A 19,762-nucleotide genomic window follows, 5' to 3' on the forward strand; every position below is an offset into this window, starting at 1 on the left:
CCCCCCCCCAAAAAAAAAAAAAAAAGATTATTTCAGAAGTTTGACAGAAAGGTAGGGGCAGCATTTTCTGAGAAATAGGAAAATAAGGCTGAGCAGGCTTGGCTGTAAATACTCAGGGCCTCTTTTTCTTCATCCTTGAAATGAACAGAATAAAGGAGCCTTAAAGAGGATTGATTTGTCAGTTCAGTAACAAGAGTCTTCAAGGGCTGGTGAGATGGCTCAGCGAATAAGAGCACCCGATTGCTCTTCCGAAGGTCCTGAGTTCAAATCCCAGCAACCACATGGTGGCTCACAACCATCTGACTCCCTCTTCTGGAATGTCTGAAGACAGCTACAGTGTACTTACATATAATAAATAAATAAATATTAAAAAAAAAAAGTGTCTTCAAAAGACCTCATACTTGGTTGGTGCTCAGATACCCTCTTAATTTCTAGGATGTGCAGCAAAGAATAGTAGGTGCCAAGGACGTTGAGAGGCTGTCACGTGACCTCACCTATGTACTAGGCTGTTGAAACCTGTGAAAGTAGATGGCATTGCTAGGGATTGGCCCAGGGCTTGGTGCACAGGCAAGCAAAGCACTCCTGGTTAGCCTTGCCCTCAGCCCTAGGTTTGTGTGCTGTTGATGATGACTTGAGATAAGGACATGCTGTAGCTCATGATGACCTGGAACTTGAGTCCTCCTGCCTCAGCCTCCTGAGTACAGGCATGTTACCACCACACCCACCTTTGTTAATTTTTTTGTAGTGTTGAAGATTGAGACCAGGCATCGAACATGTAGAACACATGCAAACCCAGTCCTTGAACTAGTTTTTTTGAGCAGAACGTTTTTTGTGCACTAGCCTCCTTTCATCGAGTACATGCTTAATCTCTTAGTGCCTTTTGTGGCTTGTAATTGTGTGTTAGTCTTATCAACATGAGGTCTGAGTATTAGACTGACTGGTTTGAGGCAATTTATTGCAGGTCATTTTATGCATGGAACTCTGGCTTATTATGACTCTGGCTAGTGTCTGGTTTCACCCCTTAGCGAAAAAGGCTGTGCTTAAAATTGAACATTTGTACAGGTTTGTTCTTAGTGACTGTGGGAACTGCTTGCCCTCACTTCATGCTCACTGTAACAGGAGCCTTCTTTCTTTATTACATGTTGTAGAAGATGGCAGTGAATGTGTACTCAACGTCAGTCACCAGTGATAACCTAAGTCGACATGACATGCTGGCTTGGATCAATGAATCTCTGCAGTTGAATCTGACAAAGATAGAACAGCTGTGTTCAGGTAAGCACCCCTCTCCTGCCCCCTTTTCTATTTTTTAAGACATGGTTTTCCTATATAGCCATGGCTGTTCTGGAGTTCACTCTATAGACCAGGCAGGCAGGTCTTCAACTCAGAGATCCACCTGCTTCTGCCTCTTCGGTGCTGAGATTAAAGGTGTGGGCTACCATGTTTGGCTCAGGAGACCACTTTTTTTTATTATTATTATTTTTTCTGAGATAGGGTTTCTCTGTGTAGCCCTGGCTGTCCTGGAACTCACTCTGTAGACCAGGCTGGCCTTGAACTCAGAAATCCGCCTGTCTCTGCCTTCCTAGTGCTGGGATTAAAGGTGTGTGCCACCACGTCCGGCTTTTTAAAAGTACATGTGGCTTTAGGGTTTGCGTAGGCCTCTATATGGAGCCACCACAAAGAGATTATAGATTTTTTTTTTTTCAGCTTTACCCATGCTGAGTGCTGGGATGTGTGGCTCAGTTGATAGGGTACTTACCTAGCACTCACAGAGCACCCAGTGGTAATTTTTTATTGACTTAGAGAGTTCTGCTAACTTTGGATACACTAAAGAGCATGCCAGGGTGTGTGTGTGTGTGTGTGTGTGTGTGTGTGTGTGTTTGTGCGCGTGCTGGTGGAGGGGTATTCATCAGAGGGTGTGGGTATGAATGTCTGTGTACTTGCATGTGGAGGCCGTCAGTGTCTTGTCTGTTGCTCTTCCCCCTTGAGTTGCCTTGAGACAGGGTCTGACACTGAAGTGGAGGTGGAACTTGTTGTTTTGACTAGGCTTTCAGTCTGGGGTAGGCTGACTGGTGAGGTCTTGAGATCTGCTGGTCTGTCCCCCTGGTTTAAGCATGCACATCATGCCTGTTTGTTAACATGGGTGCTGGGGAGTCAGAGTTGAATATATTCTGTGTGCTTGTAGGAGCAAGTGTTCTCACCCACTGAGCCATCTCCCCAGCTTTGCATGTCACAGCTGTTAAAACTGGATCTGCCACAGTTATAGATGAGTTCAAGAATATGACACCCCCCACACACACACACCAGAGCTGAGTGTGTGGCACATGTTTTTAATCTTAGCATTTGGGAGGCAAAGGCAGGCAGATCTCTGTGTTTGAGGCCAGCCTGGTCTATATAGCAAGCACCAGGTCATCCAAGGCTACATGGTGAAACCCTCTCTCAAAAAAACAAGGGGCTGGAGAGATAGCTCAGCAGTTAGGAGTACTATCTGCTCTTCTAGAGGTCCTGAGTTCAGTTCCTAGTAACCACATGGTGGGTCACAACCATCTGTAATGGGATCTGATACTCTTTTCTGGTGTGTCTGAAGAGAGCGACAGTGTGCTCACATTAAATAAATAAATAAATCTTATTTAAAAACCAAAAATCATACCAACCAACCAAATAAACAAAAACCCCTCACAGGTCAGGGGAGGGAGAGGGGAAGAGAGGGAGGATTTGGTATTTTCCTCCAACTCCTGAAGTTCTCGTCTTGTGGGTGTGAATGTAGTTCTGGGTAAAGAAAGCTTGGCTGACATGCCCACATCTCTGGCTTCAGTCCTCACTGGGGGAAGGTATCAGTTAGGACCCAGAATCAGAATCCTGCTTCTTTTAGTAAGTAACTTTGTTTTGTACTACTTAGAGGTTAAACACAGGAGTTAACAAATACTATACAAGTTCACTGCCATGAGCCCCGGCCCTTTCTAAATTAAATTTTGAGACTGTGTCTTCCTAAATTTCTCAGTCTGACTCTAACTCACCCTGGAGCCTATAATTTATGATTCTTCTATTTCAGTTCCTAAGATGCTGGGATTACAGACATCCTGTACCACCAGGCTCAAACATTGATTTTTCTCAAACATCTCCATTTAGTTCTCTGAGTATTTCCAAGAGGGAGGTACACCTCCAATTTCAGATGGGGAAGATGGCTTAGAGAATTTGAGTAATGAATTGGGCATATAGAACCAAGAACACAATAGGAACTTGAGCCTTTTTCCAAATGAAAAACCCACATTCTTCAATCCCCATACCCTATTTTTACAGGTTTTTTTTTTTTTTTTTTTTTTTTGGTTTTTCGAGACAGGGTTTCTCTGTGTAGCCCTGGCTGTCCTGGAACTCACTTTGTAGACCAGGCTGGCCTCGAACTCAGAAATCCGCCTGCCTCTGCCTCCCAAGTGCTGGGATTAAAGGCGTTCGCCACCACGCCCGGCCAGATTTTTTTCTTAACTGGCTGGTGCCTACCATTTGGGTTGATCTAAAGAGGCTGCTGTTCCTTAGCTGCTTCCTCAAGTGTTCGGCTTTTGGACTTCCTTTTTTTTTTTGTGGGTGGAGGAACTCCTAGTCGTCTTGGTTTCATTTCTTTGCCTTATTTGCTGTGTGAGGTCCAATCTGTTTTCCTGCTGTCCAGAGGAAGGCAGTACCTGAGGAATACCGTGATTAGGGGCTCCCAAGAGTGACTTTTAGTCATCTTACTTTGTCATAGAATAGGCTGCCTTAGATCTGTGCTGCTGTCCTCTGCCTCCGGTTAATTCTCTCAGCTTTTCATTGCTGCGGCACCATTTTTTGAAGTCTTTTAAAGCACTTGTTTGCCCGTGATCTGTGAGTAATGTGGGAGTGAGGTCATCTTCATTTTCATTGGAGACTACTCTCTCACCAGCAGTTTTTCCCTAAAATTTATTTCTATAAATACAGTCCAAAACATTTCTCACTTAATTAGAAGATGCTTCTCTTCCTGTGTAGATAAGTTGTGCATGCTCCAATCTGGCCCCAGGCTTTTCTTATTTAGGCAGTGAGCTGTCATGGACACGTCATGGCATGAAGAGGCCTTTAGTCTGCTCTGAGCCATGTGATTTTGGATGAATTCTTTGATGGTCTTCTAGTACTGTTTCCTCAGCTGTGAGCTTGGGCAGTAGTCTTGGCTCACCAGCTTGGCTGTTGTCGGGGTCCCTTAATAATAGTGTTAGTTGTGTGTTAGACCCCAGAAGTGAGAAAATAACTCTTCATTTTAAAGATGATGAGATGCCCATGGGACATAGCTTAGATATTGCAGAGCCTGGGTTTGAACCTAGTATTTGTGTGGGTGTCATGTGCACACAGATGCCTATGAAAGCTAGGAGGGGATACTTGAATCCCCTGGAGCCAGAGTTAGAGATGCTTGTGAGCTGCCTCGTGGGTGCTGGGAAATGACTCCTCTCACAGAGCAGCCAGTGCTCCTAATACTGAACCCCCACCTGACCAATTTTTTTTTTTTTTTTTTTGAGACAAAGTGTTACCCTGTAATAAAGGAAAGGGTAGTTGGCGTCTTAGCTTGTGGTCATTCTCCTGCCTCTGCTTTTCATTTCTTTGGATTATCTGTATATCATTACACATACGAAATTAGTTACATGTGGCATATGCTGCATTTTTAAAGAAGCATTTGGAAGAGAATTGAAGAAATATAATTGTACATAATTAATTATAATACTGTTTACCATAAACTCCATAAAGTATTTGCTTTTTCTGGCTCCTGCCACTATTCTTAGCCCAGATAAGGTATTTTTCCTTAGTAGAAAGTGGCGAGTGGAAGACATAAGTGACGTTAGTAAACTTGCGCTCAGTGCCATGTGCTCTTGAAAGCCGGGGGTGCCTCTGGGAGCAGGTAGGTTCTGTCATTGTATTCACATTGGTGTCTTGAAAGCAGCTCTCACTTGTAGCTTCAAACCACACTGGATGAGCTGCAGACTGGAGTCAGGGAAGGGGAAGCTTTACAGCTCTGTGTTTGTCTAAAAACCTTTAGTACTAGGTCTGATTCTTCTTTATCAATCAGATCAAAAAGATCAGAAATCTTCACGACGCACAGTCTTTAGAAGGCAGGGATGATGGGTTTTCCTCTAGAAGCACTAGCTGCCCTAGTAATGTGCTGCTGGCTGTGAAGTGCTCCCCATTGGCCAGTGCGCTGTGTAAGGAGCCTTTACTTGGCTCTGGAGGTGAGGAAGCGTGAGGAGAACGTTGGTGACTCTGGCAGGTTGATTCAAGAGCCATCCTGAGTTCTGTCAGGTATCAGTTGTGGAATACTAGGTGTTGCAGGTATGTTGCAGATATCATCAAAGTCGGAAATGCCTTCTACAGAATGATTTTGACAGTCGGCTTGCTTTTGTCCAGAAAGAGGGAGGAGTTGACTTTGCCACCTGCTGTCCAATGGGGAGTACTATTAATTTCTTTTCTTGGCTGTGTAGTTTGTTTCTAGTTTCTTGCCTCTCAGAATGTTAAAGTGAGTAACATACAAGAAAAAGCAAGTTATAAAATTCTGTTTATTGTTTTAAAATTAAAATAGTTTTTTCCTTGTTAAAAATATTTTCAGCTTGCATTTTAAAGTCTGCATTAATTACCTTGTATCTGGCCTTTTCTGGGTTCTGGCTGGCCTTGAACTCTTTTTTTTTTTTTTTTTTTTGGTTTTTCGAGACAGGGTTTCTCTGTATAGTCCTGGCTGTCCTGGAACTCACTTTGTAGACCAGGCTGGCCTTGAACTCAGAAATCCGCCTGCCTCTGCCTCCCGAGTGCTGGGATTAAAGGCGTGCGCCACCGCGCCCGGCTCGACCAAGGCAACTCTTACAAGGACTCTTAGTTGGGGCTGGCTTACAGGTTCAGAGGTTCAGTCCGTTATCATCAAGGTGGGAGCATGACAGCATCCAGGCAGACATGGTGCAGGCGGAACTTAGTTCTGTGTCTTCATCTGAAGACCACTAGCAGAATACTGGCCTCCGGATAGCTAGGATGAGGGTCTTAAGTCCACGCCCACAGTGACATACTTTCTCCAACAAAGCCATACCTCCTAATAGTGCCACTCCCTGAACTAAGCATATACAAACCATCACAGGGACCTTATTAATTAATTAATTAAAAAAATTTATATAGACATACACTGATTGGGTCAGTGAGAGTGTAGCCATGTGGAATACTGCTCTTCTAGAAAATATTGCTTTTCTCAACTGTATGGTAGCCTGTAGGCTTCTAAAGTGGTAAACAGTCACACATGGGATTCAGGTGCTCAGTGTAATGCTATGGTTCGTCTTTAGCCTCTGTGGTATTTACTGGGCCACATATTTTGGGCTTTGCTTTTAATCTTTTTCTTTGTGTTGAGACTTAAACTCAGATCCTTGTAGCTCTATCACTGAGCTCCCATGTGCTGGGATTAAAGGCATGTGCCACCACTGCCCAGCTGTAAGATCCTATTTTAAAAACCAAACATAAGACCCCATTTTGTTAATATATTTAAAAATTATTTATTATTTATGTGTATGAGTGTTTCACTTGGATGTATGTCTGGTGCCAGAAAAGGACATTGGATCCCCTGGAAACTGATGTTATAGACAAGTGCAAGCTGCTCTGTGAATGCTGGGAATCAAACCTAGGTCCTCTGCAGGACCTAGTGCTCTTTTAACTGCTAAGCCAGCTTTCTAGCCCTTTGTTAATAGATTTTTAAATTTTTATTTTGTATTCATATAAACTTTTTCAAAAATATTTATTTCTATTACTTTAAGTTGTGCGTATATGTGTGCACATGTGTGCTGTTGCTCACAAAAGCGTAGATTTCTCTGGAACTGAAGTTGCAGATGGTTAAGAGCCACCTGACATGGTTATTAGAAACTAAATTGGGGTCCACTGTAAGAGTTCTTAACTACTGAACTATCTCTGTGGCCCCAACATTTTGGCTGTTTATGGTTTTCTGTACAGATTTTACAATTGTGTTTTAGGTCTGGGAATGTAGAATACTTGCCTAGTATGCAGAAGCCCTGGGTATTATCCTGAGTTCCACACATATAATGGGATGTGTTATTTCCAGCTTAAAAATCTCAGCACTCAGAGAGTAGAGGCAGGAGGATCAAAAATTCCAGGTTATTCTCAGCTCCATTGAATTTGACCGTAGCCTAGGTGACACGAAACCTGTCTTTAATAAAATTATATTTGGGTTAAGTAAATGTAGATGATCATGTTTTTTCACTAGTAGCATTTAGAGTGGGTCATAGTGGTACATGCCTTTAATCCCAGCACTCAGACAGAGGCAGGCCAGCCTGGCCGACATAGCAAATTCTAGGCCAGCCAGGGCTATATAGTGAGATTCTATCTTGGGGACAAAGTGGCACTCAGTGACCCAGAGTTTATTGAATTTTTGTTTTGTGTTATTGTTGATTTAGGGGCTGCATACTGTCAGTTTATGGACATGCTCTTCCCTGGATCCATTGCCTTGAAGAAAGTGAAATTCCAGGCTAAGCTAGAACATGAATATATCCAGAACTTCAAAATACTACAAGCAGGCTTCAAGAGGATGGGCGTTGACAAAGTAAGTAAACTTTATTCCTTTGTTTAGGTTACTTTCTCATATTTAAACATTTTTTCTTAATTTATAGTTTTCTTTTATGAAGAGGTGTGTGTGTGTGTGTGTGTGTGTGTGTGTGTGTGTACATACATGTATGTATATCTGTCCGTGCACATGGTAGTGCATTTGTAGATCTGCAAACAACTGGGAAATCAGGTCATTAGGTTTGGCAGCATGTATCTTTACCCACTGAGCCATCTCTCTGCCCTCCTCCTCTTTTTTATAGTCTTTTTGAGACAAGTCTTTCTGTATAGTTCTGACTGTACTGGAACTTACTATGTGGACCAGGCTGGTCTCAAACTCACAAAGAACCTCCTGCCTCTGCCTCTCTAGTGCTGGGATTAAGGTGTGTGCCACCTCACCTGGCCTTGCTGGCTTTTTAAAAATTTATTTTTGAAAGTCTGTTTAGCTCAGGTTGGCCTTGAACTCACTGTGTAGCTCAGGCTGGCTTTGAATTCGTTGTGATCTTCCTGTCTCTCGTCTTCCTGAGTGATGGGATCATGGGTGTGAGGAACTCTGCCTAGCTATTCTTAGTTTTGGACACTTTTCTCTTGCTGATTTATGTTACTTCTTGTTTCTATTTAATATGATTACAGGGAACCAGGTTTTTCTTACCCTTCCTTCCTGCTTCCCTCACTGTCTTCTTTCTTTACTGTCTAAATTTAGTAATGCTTTGGGGCAGTCAACCTGTAAATCCAAACCAGTGATTAACAGTTTACTTAAAAAGATTTATTCTATGTGTATAAATGTTTTAGTTACATTTATGCATTGTATCCTGTGTGTGCCTGGTGCCTGTGGAGGTCAGAAGAGGGGTTGGGTCTCCCGGAGTTGGGAGTTGCAGTGAACCACCACTTGGGTACTAGGAACCAAACCCAGGAGCAATCCAGGTTGCTCTCTGCAAGAGCAACAAGTGCCCTCAATCATTTAGTGATTTCTCCAGCCCTAAAATTTTCTTTTGTCACATTTTATTGAGGGGCGGGGGGAACGAGTGCACAAGCACACACGAGTGTATATGTGACAGCACCTTTACCCATCTCACTGGCCATGTATCAGACTAGTGTTTTGTTTTATTTTAAGTATTATTTAATTTTTACTAGAATGACATCCATCTTAATTTCTAGATTACTTCTATAAAATTACACAGTATTTGATCCTGTACCTTGACTTGTTACTCTCCTCTTCCCTCCTTTTCTAATAATATATTTACTTCTATTTTATGTGCATTGGTATTTTGCTTGCATGTGTAGTCTGTGTGAAGGTGTAAGATTTCCTGGAATTGGGAGTTGTAGACAGTTGTGAGCTGCTATGTGGTTGCTGGGAACTGAACTTAGGTCCTCTGGAAGAGCATTCTCTTTTTTTTTTTTATTTTTTTAACAGAGGGCTGCAAACACAACTATGGAGAGACCCCTACATGCTTGCTTGATTCGGATTGGATGAGGACATAACTTCTTATGAAGAGCATTCTCTTAACTGCTGAGCCATCTTTCTAGCCTTTCCCCTCCCTTTCTAGATAGAGTTTTCCTGTATAGCCTAGGTTAACCTCAAGTTTGACGTGTTCCTGCCTTAGTTCCCAGAGTGTTCACAAATGTGTGGTACTGCACTCAGCCAGGGAATTTCTCTTCATGGTTCAGTGAAGGTGCTGCCTTTCATTTGTGTCTTGCTGTGTGTATATGATTTTGGTGATACTGGTTCCCTCAGTGGTGCTGAGGATTCAGTACAAGGCCTTGTGCATACCAGGTAGGCACTAAACCTTGTCCTGGTCCTTGTTCCTTTTTTATTTTATTTTATTTTTTATTTTTATTTTTATTTTTTATTTTTTTGGCTTTTTGAGATAGGGTTTCTCTGTGTAGCCCTGGCTGTCCTAGAACTCACTCTGTAGACCAGGCTGGCCTCAAACTCAAATCCACCTGCCTCTGCCTCCTGAGTGCTGGGATTAAAAAGGTGTGCTCCACCACGCCCTGCCCCTTGTTCCTTTTTTGTTCAACATTTTTTTCTCAGGAGTTTGGAGGGCTGACTAGGGATTGGTACTGTATTGAATGCAAACTGATCTTAGCAAACCTTTTGGCAGAGCTTTGTATTGTTTTGACGAGTGGACAGGTTTGATGTTTGCCAAAGCCCTCTGCTTTGTTCTGAATGGTCTTGATTTTTCTCTGCAGATAATTCCTGTGGATAAATTAGTAAAAGGAAAATTTCAGGACAATTTTGAATTTGTTCAATGGTTCAAGAAGTTTTTTGATGCAAATTATGATGGAAAAGAGTATGATCCTGTAGCTGCCAGACAAGGTCAAGAAACTGCAGTGGCTCCTTCTCTTGTTGCTCCAGCTTTGAGTAAACCGAAGAAACCTCTCGGCTCCAGTACTGCAGGTAAACAGAACCACTTCTACTCATTCAACACTGAACCAGAAGTTTTTATTCTTAAAAAGAAAAAAAATTGGTGGTACTTGGGCTTAGGTGCTCCACATGGGTTATGCTGTGGCTCTGAGTAGAGAGTTTTGCTGTGTGCTTTTGAAAGGGCTGTGGACTCTGGCGCATGGCAGATGGATCCTTGTGCTCTGCAGCTCTGTAGGAGCCTCTTCACCCTTGTGCTCAGGTCTTCCTCCTCTGTACAGTGGGAAGTTAACACTTGCCTCTGGCCTGGATGAGGGACTGATGTTTTACCGAAGGGATTTTGTTGGTTGTAATAGAATTTCCCTATGCTAACTCACATACAAGAGCTTTAGTTAATGGGAAATTGGCCACTTTATAAACACCCAAGAGGTAAGTAAGTTACAGGTAGGTCTAAAGTTTAGGATCTCAAGAACTTTCTCAGTCTTTGAGGGATTCTTCTTGGCTGTCTGCATCATTATGCCATCAGTCTGTAGGCCAGCTTTCTGTGCCTGATTTTGGCTTCCTTCATGGAGTTTAGCATGAGAGCTGCTTATAGTCTGCTGCTGACAGGGGCTAGGAGGGAGGGGGAAGTGGTTTGTAGAGAGTCTTAGGTTTGGGCTTGTTGGGTTTCCCATGGTGTGTTTTTGTAGTATATTTATAGAACATGTGCATATGTTGTGAGCCACCACTCCCTGCTAAAGATGGAGGTCTCTTTTTGAGACAGGGTCTCTGGCCTAGACTGGCCTTGAATTCAGTGTATAGGCAAGGGTGACTTTGAACTTGGTTCCTCCTGCTCCACTTATTGAAGTTTTGTTTGAATAGCTTTATTGAAAAAGAATTCACATACCATATATTTTTTACCCCTTTAACCTAAAAACAAATTAATTTTTTTTATGTGTATGGGTTTTTTTGTTTGAATGTATGTCTGTATTACATCATGTGCCTGGTACCCTCAGAGGCCAGTAGAGGGTGTTGTATTTCCTGGAACTGGAATTACAGATGGTTGTGAGCCACCATGTGGGTGTTGGGAATTGAACCAGATCCTCTGGAAGAGCAGCAAGTGCTCTTAGCTTCTGAACCATCTCTTTAGTCCCCTCTCTTGTGTGTGTGTATGCAGGTGCATTTGGAGATCAAAGACAACCTTGGATATTTCTCAGGTACCATTCATCTGTTTTTTGAAATATCTCATTGGTCTGGAATTGGCCTAATACGCAAAGCTGGCTTGCTAGAGAGCCTCTGGGATCTGCTTGTCTTAGCCTTCACATCCCTAGGATTACAAGCATGTACTGTTACATGGATTCTGGGGAATAGCTCAAGTCTTAAGATTTTCAAGGCAAGCATTTTACTGACTGGAAACCAGTAAAGCTTTAAGATGCCCTCACTTTTTTTTTTTTTTTTTTTTTAAATTTATTTATTTAGACAAGTCTTACTGTGTAGCTCTGGATATTCTGGAACTTACTATGTAGACCAGTCTGGCTTCTGCTTTCCAAGTGTTGGGATTAAAGATGTAAATGTGCCCCCCTCCCTTTTTTTTTTTTTTTTTTTTTTTAAATGGTGGCACACACCTTTAGTCCCAGCACTTGGGAGGCAGAGGCAGGCGGATTTCTGAGTTCGAGGCCAGCCTGGTCTAAAGTGAGTTCCAGGACAGAGAAACCCTGTCTCAAAAAAACCAAAAAAAAAAAAAAAAAAAAAAAATTTTATAAATATTATTACCACAACTGATTTTAGGATATTTTGATAACCCAGAGAGAAACCCATTTCAGTAGCAATCACTTTTCGTTTCCTCCAGCCTTCCTTACATCTCTAGCTCTAGGCACTCAGAGATCTGTTTTCTCTCTGGCTTTGCTGGTTTTAAACATTTTCTATATATACAAACATAGAATATGTGTAATCTTCATCTTTGTGTCTGGCTTCCTTAGCGTAATGATTTAAATTTCATCTGTGCTATAGCTTTTTGGGGGTGGGGAGGGGAGAGACTGTTTTCACTAGTAGCTCTGGCTTACCTCACTAGATAAACAAAGCTGGCCTCAGACTCACGAGACTGCCTTTGTGTTCCAAAGCTGGGATTGAAGCATTCACAGCTATAGCAGCTGATTCTCTTGTGTGTCTGTCCTCTCTGTCCCCAAGTACCTGGGTCTCTCTCACACAGGCTAGGGGAGCTGTGTACTTCTGAAGTATACCAGGCTCCTCTGACCCCGGAATTTTGAGACAGGATCTTAGAAATGCCCAAATGGGTTCTTGAACTTGTGATGTTCTTGCTGTATCCTCCCAAGCAGCCTAGCTTAGTACTTGATTGTTTTTATTGAATATTCCATTGTGTGGACCTCCTCATCTGTCAGTTGATGGTCATTTGAGTTGTTGCTAGTGTTTGGCTGTCATGAGTAATGCTACAGTGAAGGTTCAGGTGTAGTTTCTGTGTGGAATACATTTTCATTTTTCTTCGGTGAATACCCAAGAGTTTACTTTGAAGCCATATTCCTGGGCTACATGAAAGTATTCACAAAACTGCCTGCTTTTTCCAAAGCAGCTGGCTATTGCCATACCAACAGCAGTGTAGGAGGTTCTGATTGCCCTCAGAAATGCATACTTTTTATTCCTTAGCTGTTGAAAGTGGCGACTATCTAGGTAATCTTGGATATAGCATATTTCAGATGCTACCAACAATTGAGTCTTACAGTAAACATTCAGTGTTCAGGATAAGCAAATACCAGAGAGCTCCATTCAAAGGAAATGCCTGGGACTGTGAACAAAAAGGTCTGTGGTTATAGATTTTGGGGTGCTAGGAAGATGAGTGATTTCTAAGCCTGGCATAAATAATATCTGTGTTTTATAGAATTGTTGGATGAGCAACCAAAGTGAGGAGTGTTAGATTTATCTTGAAGTGGAGCCCTTTTTTATGTTAACTTGCAGATCCTTTTCTGTCACTGTTTTGTCTGCCTTTGGCTATGAACACTGAGAGACCTGTAAATCTCTCCTGGCCTGTGGACATCTAAGAGATGAGCTCTGAGTTCCAGCAGTAAGGGTGGGCTCTGCTCCTAGCCTTTGTGAGCTCCTTCCCTTATGTAGTCTAGTCAGTTTGAGGTGATGAGTTAGAGGGAGCTACTTTTCCAGATGGGGCACAGAGTACTGCAGTACCAGCTGGGATTTGATCTGCTCTTGATACAAGGCTTACCTTTGATCCATGAAGCTGCCTTGCTTGAGTTAAGGTCCATCATTGTTGTATATACCAGAATGATTGTACTTTTTGTTCACTACAGCAGAGTGAAGATCTCACAGGAAGATTATCCCTAGCATGAAGGAGCCTGCCAAAATTGTTACTTAAGTCTACTGCCAGGACAAGAACTACTTTGGGCAAATGTGTTGGGGGTATTGTGCTGTTTATATCTGGGCCTTCTAGTATTGATTCCTTTTGTTGACCTATCTGTGGACAGGTGTTAGTTGATCACTGACTTCTTGCTTTTTGTGTACTTGTTAGTTTTTGACATTTCTCCTAACATGGTTAGTCTTCTTCCAGCCCCACAGAGACCCATTGCAACACAGAGGACTGCTGCAGCTCCTAAGGCTGGCCCCGGGATGGTACGAAAGAATCCTGGTGTGGGCAATGGAGATGATGAAGCAGCTGAATTGATGCAGCAGGTATGCCCCTTTTGTGTTCACATTGTCACTGTCAGTTCTTCACTTCCCTCATAAAGGCAAGGCCTTTTTGCTTGTCTGGTCATACATGATCTCTTGACATGCGTGAACCTTTGGCTTCAGAGTGGGCCGTGAGCAGTGGCTAGTAGAACAGGGGTCAGGGTTTCCTAGTACCACAGAAACCTGTGTCTGACTAGAAATCAAGTGAGTGTGTCTGATATGTGTGCAGAGGCCATTGGATCTCCTGGTGCTGGAGTTCTAGGCAGTTAGCCTCAGTGTGGACCAGTGTGGATCATAGTTAGTTTTTGAACCTCGTTGGAATGCCCTCGGATATCTCTGGAATTCAGAGAGTGAAAGATAACAGCTGCTTTCTGGAGCTTGAGAATGGAAGTGCTAGGAAAGGCCTGCTGCTCTTCTGGTTCAGTTCTTCGCAGTTCAGTGACTGTAGGTAGAGCAGAAAAACAAAATGGGGACCATTGATGCTTTTTGTTCATTGCTTTTGCATGATTATTTTGACTTAGTCACCTGCTGGGCACTGTTGCTTTGAAGCATAGAGTCCTGGAGGAAAGGTGGCTTCCCTAAAACCTCAGAGGAAGCAGTTGCAGAGAAAAAAACACAAGAGCTCAAAGAGTGGTCAGCTGAAGCCCCATGGCTGGAATTGACCCTGCATTCTAGACAGTCTCCTTCGTGATGAACTGAGAGCACACGGAGGAACTGAGAGCAGCTATGCCATTACCTCACTTAGGTTATCAGTCAGCCTCTCAACTAACCACCTCACGTGTGGGGAGGGCCTAAGCATTTGTAGGTGGAAGTTTGTTTGTTTGTTTGTTTGAGACAGGGTCTTACTATGCAGACTAGGCTGGCCTTGAACTTGTCGCCATGCTACAACCTCTGCTTCCCAAAGACTGAGACTGCAGATATGTACCATCATCCATGGTGGGAGCTAATCTTTGCTCAACAGTAATTGAGATGTATGGAAGGGGGTTTGGTACAGACTCCACTGAGATAAGTGCCACTGGACAAAAGATATTCTTGAAATCTGGATAGAATGGAGTAGATGCTGCAGGGTCCTTTAAAAGTTCATGCTGATTAGAACTTTTTGGCTTGTGAGAGATAAGAAATGAATAAGAAAAGGGAGACTTCCATAAAACTTTAAGAGCAGGGGTTCTCAACCTGTGGGTCACAACCCTTTTGACAAACCTGTCTCCAAACATATTTATGTTATGATTCATAACAGCAAAATTACAGTTATGAAGTAGCAGTGGAAATAATTTTATGGTTGGGGAATCATCACAATCTGAGGAACTGTATTAAAGGGCTGCAGCATTAGGAAGATTGAGAACCACTGCTCTAGAGGAAGCAGTTGTAGAGAAAAATACAGGAGCATAGAGTGGCCAGAAATACCAAAACTACCTAATTTTTATAGTTGCTCATGCCACACACTAAATTCGTTACCGCTTTTTGGCCACCTTGGGAGGTTTTATAGAGGAACACAGTGCAGTTAGGATTTGCATCTGGCCTCATAGCCTAGGCATTGTGCTTAATGGCAAATTGAGGAGGTTCTCACTTTTCTGAGGTACCCTGACTTTCTTTTCTGGGGCACCCAGCATTGGAGATTGGTATTTATCAACATTGCTCTGGGAAAATTGATGGTAAACTTTGGAGAGAATTTCAGAGCATAGAAGACGTTGCTTGGGCCTATACAGGTTTCTTGAGGTTAGAGAAAGTTTCTTTGGTGCTAGCCTGTGATCCAGTCCTAGATAAGGGTAGTAGAAGGTGAGAGCCCTATTTACTGCAGAGGCATATGTAATTAAACTGGGGGACTTCCTTTCCTGCCAAGCAACCAGGGTGAGTTGGTTTGGGTGGCCAGTACCATAGGTTTCAGTAGTTGAGATTGGGCAGGCTGTGGTTTTGAAGAGAAAGCTCGGAGCTCTGGGTAGTTGTGGGCCTCTGTCAGAGTTGTAGGAGGTCAGGAGGATGGCTTTCTGCTAACCGGTTAGTTTCTTTCTTGATCCTGGAAAGTGAGGATCATACACTCATACCCCTCTTCTCTGTACTTGCTGCAGAAACACTTTGGTCTGATATGTCCCCCACCCCCTTCTTTTTTTGATAGAGTTTCATGTAGGTCCTGGCTACCCTGCACCTCAGCCTCCTAACTTCTTGGTTTATAGATGTTTACCAATACACCTGGCTCTTGACTTGAATACATTTTTTTAAAAGTTAATATGAAGGATTTTGAGCTCTCTTTAGGTTACCAGAGTCTGAACCCCTTTCTGTTACATGTTCTGTCTGGCTATCCTGAAAGCATTTGAATTTGTAGCTATTAATAAACAGGAGAAATAGATCCAGATAGGTTTGTTAGGCTGAGAACAGTACTGTATTCTACACCAATTACCTTGTAGTACTCATCCTTGGTTGATGTGTAAAGATTGCATATTAAGTGATCCTGGAGATAATTACTTTAAAAAAAGTTTTTAGAGTGTGGCTTAAGTGGCCCTGGAACTAGCCATCCTCTTACCTAATTCCTAAGTTCTGGAATTACTGTGTGTACCTGTGTGGATTTCTGTGTGCACAGAAGGACAGAAATGGTAGAGACTATTCCCTGAAATTGGAGTTTCAGGTTGTTGTGAGCTAACATGTTGGTGCTGGGAACTAAGCCCATACCCTTTGCAATAGTACTAAATTCTCTTAGCTAATGAGCCATCTCTTCAGCCACAAGAATTTTTATTATTTTATTGTTTATTTTGTCTGTCTATTGACTGATCATCTATTTTTTGAGATAGGGTCTCAGTATATAGCTCTGGTGTATATTAGTAGTGAGTTGGTCCGTAACTCACTAATAGGTTATTTCTCCATCAGTGAAATGAGCCAATTCAAGTCAGCTTAGACTATATTAAAGACAAGTTTATTGGGAAGCTGCTCTCTGGTGAGTTCACTGGCCCCAAGGAATGAGGCCAGGGAGTCACCATGGGGTGTGGGAAGAGAAAGGGCACACACAGAGAAAAAAAAGAGAATGAGAATAAGAGAATGAGAGAGGGGAGAGGGAGAGAAAGACCGAGTGCACAGAATGTCTGGATTATATAGGGAGGAACTTCTTGGTAAAGGTTCCTCCCTGGGCCCGCAAAGTTGGTTGAGGCAGACTTTTACCAGGTAGGGACTGAGAGATGCTGGGAGAACCTGGAGAGCAGGTCTGCTTTGATGTGTAAAATATGCACCTCAGTGCCTTGTCAGGGGCCACACTCACTACCTAGACCAAGCTGCTAGCCTTGAGCTCAGAGATCCAACTGGCTCTACTTCCTGAAGGTTGGGATTAAAGATGTGTGCCACCATGCCTTGCAAGATTTACTTCTTAATTTAATTTGGAAAAAAAAAATTTACTTTTTTTTGTTTTGTTTTTTTGTTTTTTGAGACAGGGTTTCTCTGTATAGCCCTGGCTGTCCTGGAACTCAAACTCAGAAATCCGCCTGCCTCTGCCTCCCAAGTGCTGGGATTAAAGGCGTGCGCCACCACGCCCAGCCAATATTTACTTATTTTATGTATGTGAATACACTGTCACTGTCTTCAGACACACCAGAAGAGGGCATCAGATCCCATTACAGATGGTTGTGAGCCACTATGTGGTTGCTGGGAATTAAACTCACAACCTCTGGAAGAGCAGTCAGTGTTCTTAAGGACTGAGCCAACTCTCCAGCCCTTAGTTTAAATTTTTAATAGTGTCTTGTGGAAATCAAAGCTCTCTAGTGGAGCTTATGGGCGATTAGAACCCCCTCCCCCAACCCACTGAGCTCTCTACATGTAGCTAGTCTTGGACTTGATTGACCAGTCAGCTTCCTGATAAGGACTCAGGTATGATTGTTGGTCATCTTGCTAAGCTGGGTTGTGGGTTCTACTTCCATCTCAGTCAGCCTTAAATTTCCCCTTTTTGACCCCATCTCAGAGAAAAGCTCCTTAATAGTTTAAGGTGTGGGTTTTTTTTTCCCCTTTTCTTTCTTTTTTTCTTTTCCTAGGGTAACCTGTCTGTAGCCCTGGCTGTCCTAGAACTCACTATGTAGACCAGGTTGGCCTCAAACTCACAGAGATCAACCTGCCTCTACCTTGAGAGAGCTGGATTTCAAGGCAAATATTACCATGCTTAGCTCTAAGGTGTAGTCTTGCAGTCTGCCCTTTCTTGGGAACTCAGAGTCAAGGCTGCCATGAACTAGTATATATTATTTATCTGAGGCTGAAGAAAATTGACATTAAACTGAACTGGAATTTTGTTTATGTTTTATTTTGATCAAAAGCCACATTATTTGGGTTTGATATTTTATTGGTCACCAGTGCTCACTGTTTTCAATATCTTGTACAGGTCAAAGTATTGAAGCTTACTGTTGAAGACTTGGAGAAGGAGAGAGACTTCTACTTCGGAAAGCTAAGGAACATTGAACTGATTTGCCAGGAGAATGAGGGGGAAAATGACCCTGTACTGCAGAGGATTGTAGATATTCTTTATGCCACAGATGTACGTGTTTACTTAGAGAGAATTTCTTTCTATTCTGCCACCTAAGAAATAAATGTAACATTGTTGATTTCAGTTCACTTGTGCTGGGACCTGTAATCCAGTGTAGAGTTTACCAGAAAATTTCATCTTTAAGTTAGCCACGTTAGCCAAAGAACATCTTCCCTAGCTAGCCTGGAGTTCCTATATCTTTGCTTGAGGAAGCAACAAGCTCAGGAAGTGGCTGGTTTGCCCAGCTTCCACAGTTTACAGAGCACCCAACATTTGCAGGTTAGCACTCCACCTGGAGGTGTTGTTGCCCCTATTAGGACCGCTGGCATTTCATTGTCCTTGATGTTTGTGCCCATAGCTGCCAACGCATTCCTTGCTTCTTCCTCCCAGGAGCTTGCCTGACTCCTTTTGTGATTTTATTTGGATTTATCTACATTACATAGCCTTTAATCATGATATTAGTTCATCAGAAAAGACTGATTTTCTTCACCCTACTTTTAGGATTTAATACCTGGCCATGTCCACTGTTTAACAGTATTTGTAATTACGAATACCTCACAAGGTCTGTGTCTATACTCATGTTCAATAATGAAAAGATGAAGATATAGGAGTGTTTGGTCTTATAATGAAAGTACATCTCAGCTAATTTCAGCTTTACACATTTAGTTGAAAAGACAAATCTAGATGTGTTTCTATGGAAGAGCAGTGTGGCCATTCTGTGCTGTATGTCCTACAGTGAGCAGGGGGAGGGACCCCGAGTCTGCCTGGCTCTTGGCTTCCCAGCCCGCATTGATACTGGACCAAGTCTGTTGTACTGTTGCTGGTAATTTGGTTCAATACGTGTGTTTAGTGTAACAAAGATGCTTGAAGGCAGAGTTATGTTTTTGTTTATGCAATTGGGGATTTAATCCAGCTTTGTCTTGTGTATAATAAAGTGCTTTGCTACTGGAGCTCTGTTAGGAATTTTTTGAGGTATGGTCTCATTCTACCCTGGGCTGCACTGGAACTCAAGTCTGTAGCTACAGACTGGCCTCAGCCTCATGACCATCCTCTACCTTAGCCTACTGAGAGCTGGTATTACAGGTGTGAACCACCATTCCTGGACTTGGAGTTAAAGATATTTTGAGGGAATACACATTTTAAACATATATTTAGACACATACATATTCACTGCTTCTTAATGCTATGAGAATAATTTGTGCGTAGTTTTTGGTATTAAGAAATGGTGCTGTTGCTGGGTGTGGTAGACACACCTTTAAACCTAGCACTTAGGCAGCAGAGAGGCAGGACAGTGAATTGGAAGCCAGCCTGGTTTATATTTAATTGAGCTCTAGGCCAGGCAAGGTCTATGTAGGGAGACCTTATATCAAAAAATCAAAACAAAAAAGAAATGGATGCTATTGTCTAAAGAATACAGTAGTGGCCACCTGGTCATGCTTAAGTGCCAGATGTGTGGGCGGCAGGAAGGACTGCCTACATCTGAGGCTTAAGTTGTGAGTTCAGCGAGGTGAGGGAGGAGCTGGCACTCCTGAATAGTAACTTTCCTTTCTTTTCATTTTCCCATTTCAGGAAGGCTTTGTGATACCTGATGAAGGGGGCCCACAGGAGGAACAAGAAGAGTATTAAGCAGCCTGGACCAGCAGAGCAACATCCGAAGTCTTCAC

The 19,762-nt window shown here is 42.7% G+C and overlaps 1 protein-coding gene across 1 annotated transcript in view; it reads left to right on the forward strand.

The window, feature by feature from the left end:
• The window catches only part of Mapre1 (microtubule associated protein RP/EB family member 1), a 24,619-nt gene extending 4,857 nt beyond the window's left edge, over nt 1-19,762 (forward strand). Inside the window, exons 2-7 of the mRNA XM_021193580.2 lie at nt 1,149-1,272; nt 7,428-7,573; nt 9,766-9,973; nt 13,491-13,612; nt 17,958-18,110; nt 19,668-19,762. Of these exons, the coding sequence (XP_021049239.1) occupies nt 1,152-1,272; nt 7,428-7,573; nt 9,766-9,973; nt 13,491-13,612; nt 17,958-18,110; nt 19,668-19,724 (807 nt within the window). The 5' untranslated portion in view covers nt 1,149-1,151 and the 3' untranslated portion in view covers nt 19,725-19,762. The remainder of the gene's footprint in view (nt 1-1,148; nt 1,273-7,427; nt 7,574-9,765; nt 9,974-13,490; nt 13,613-17,957; nt 18,111-19,667) is intronic.

Source organism: Mus pahari, chromosome 3, assembly GCF_900095145.1.
Source record: "Mus pahari chromosome 3, PAHARI_EIJ_v1.1, whole genome shotgun sequence".
NCBI classification, from domain to species: domain Eukaryota; kingdom Metazoa; phylum Chordata; class Mammalia; order Rodentia; family Muridae; genus Mus; species Mus pahari.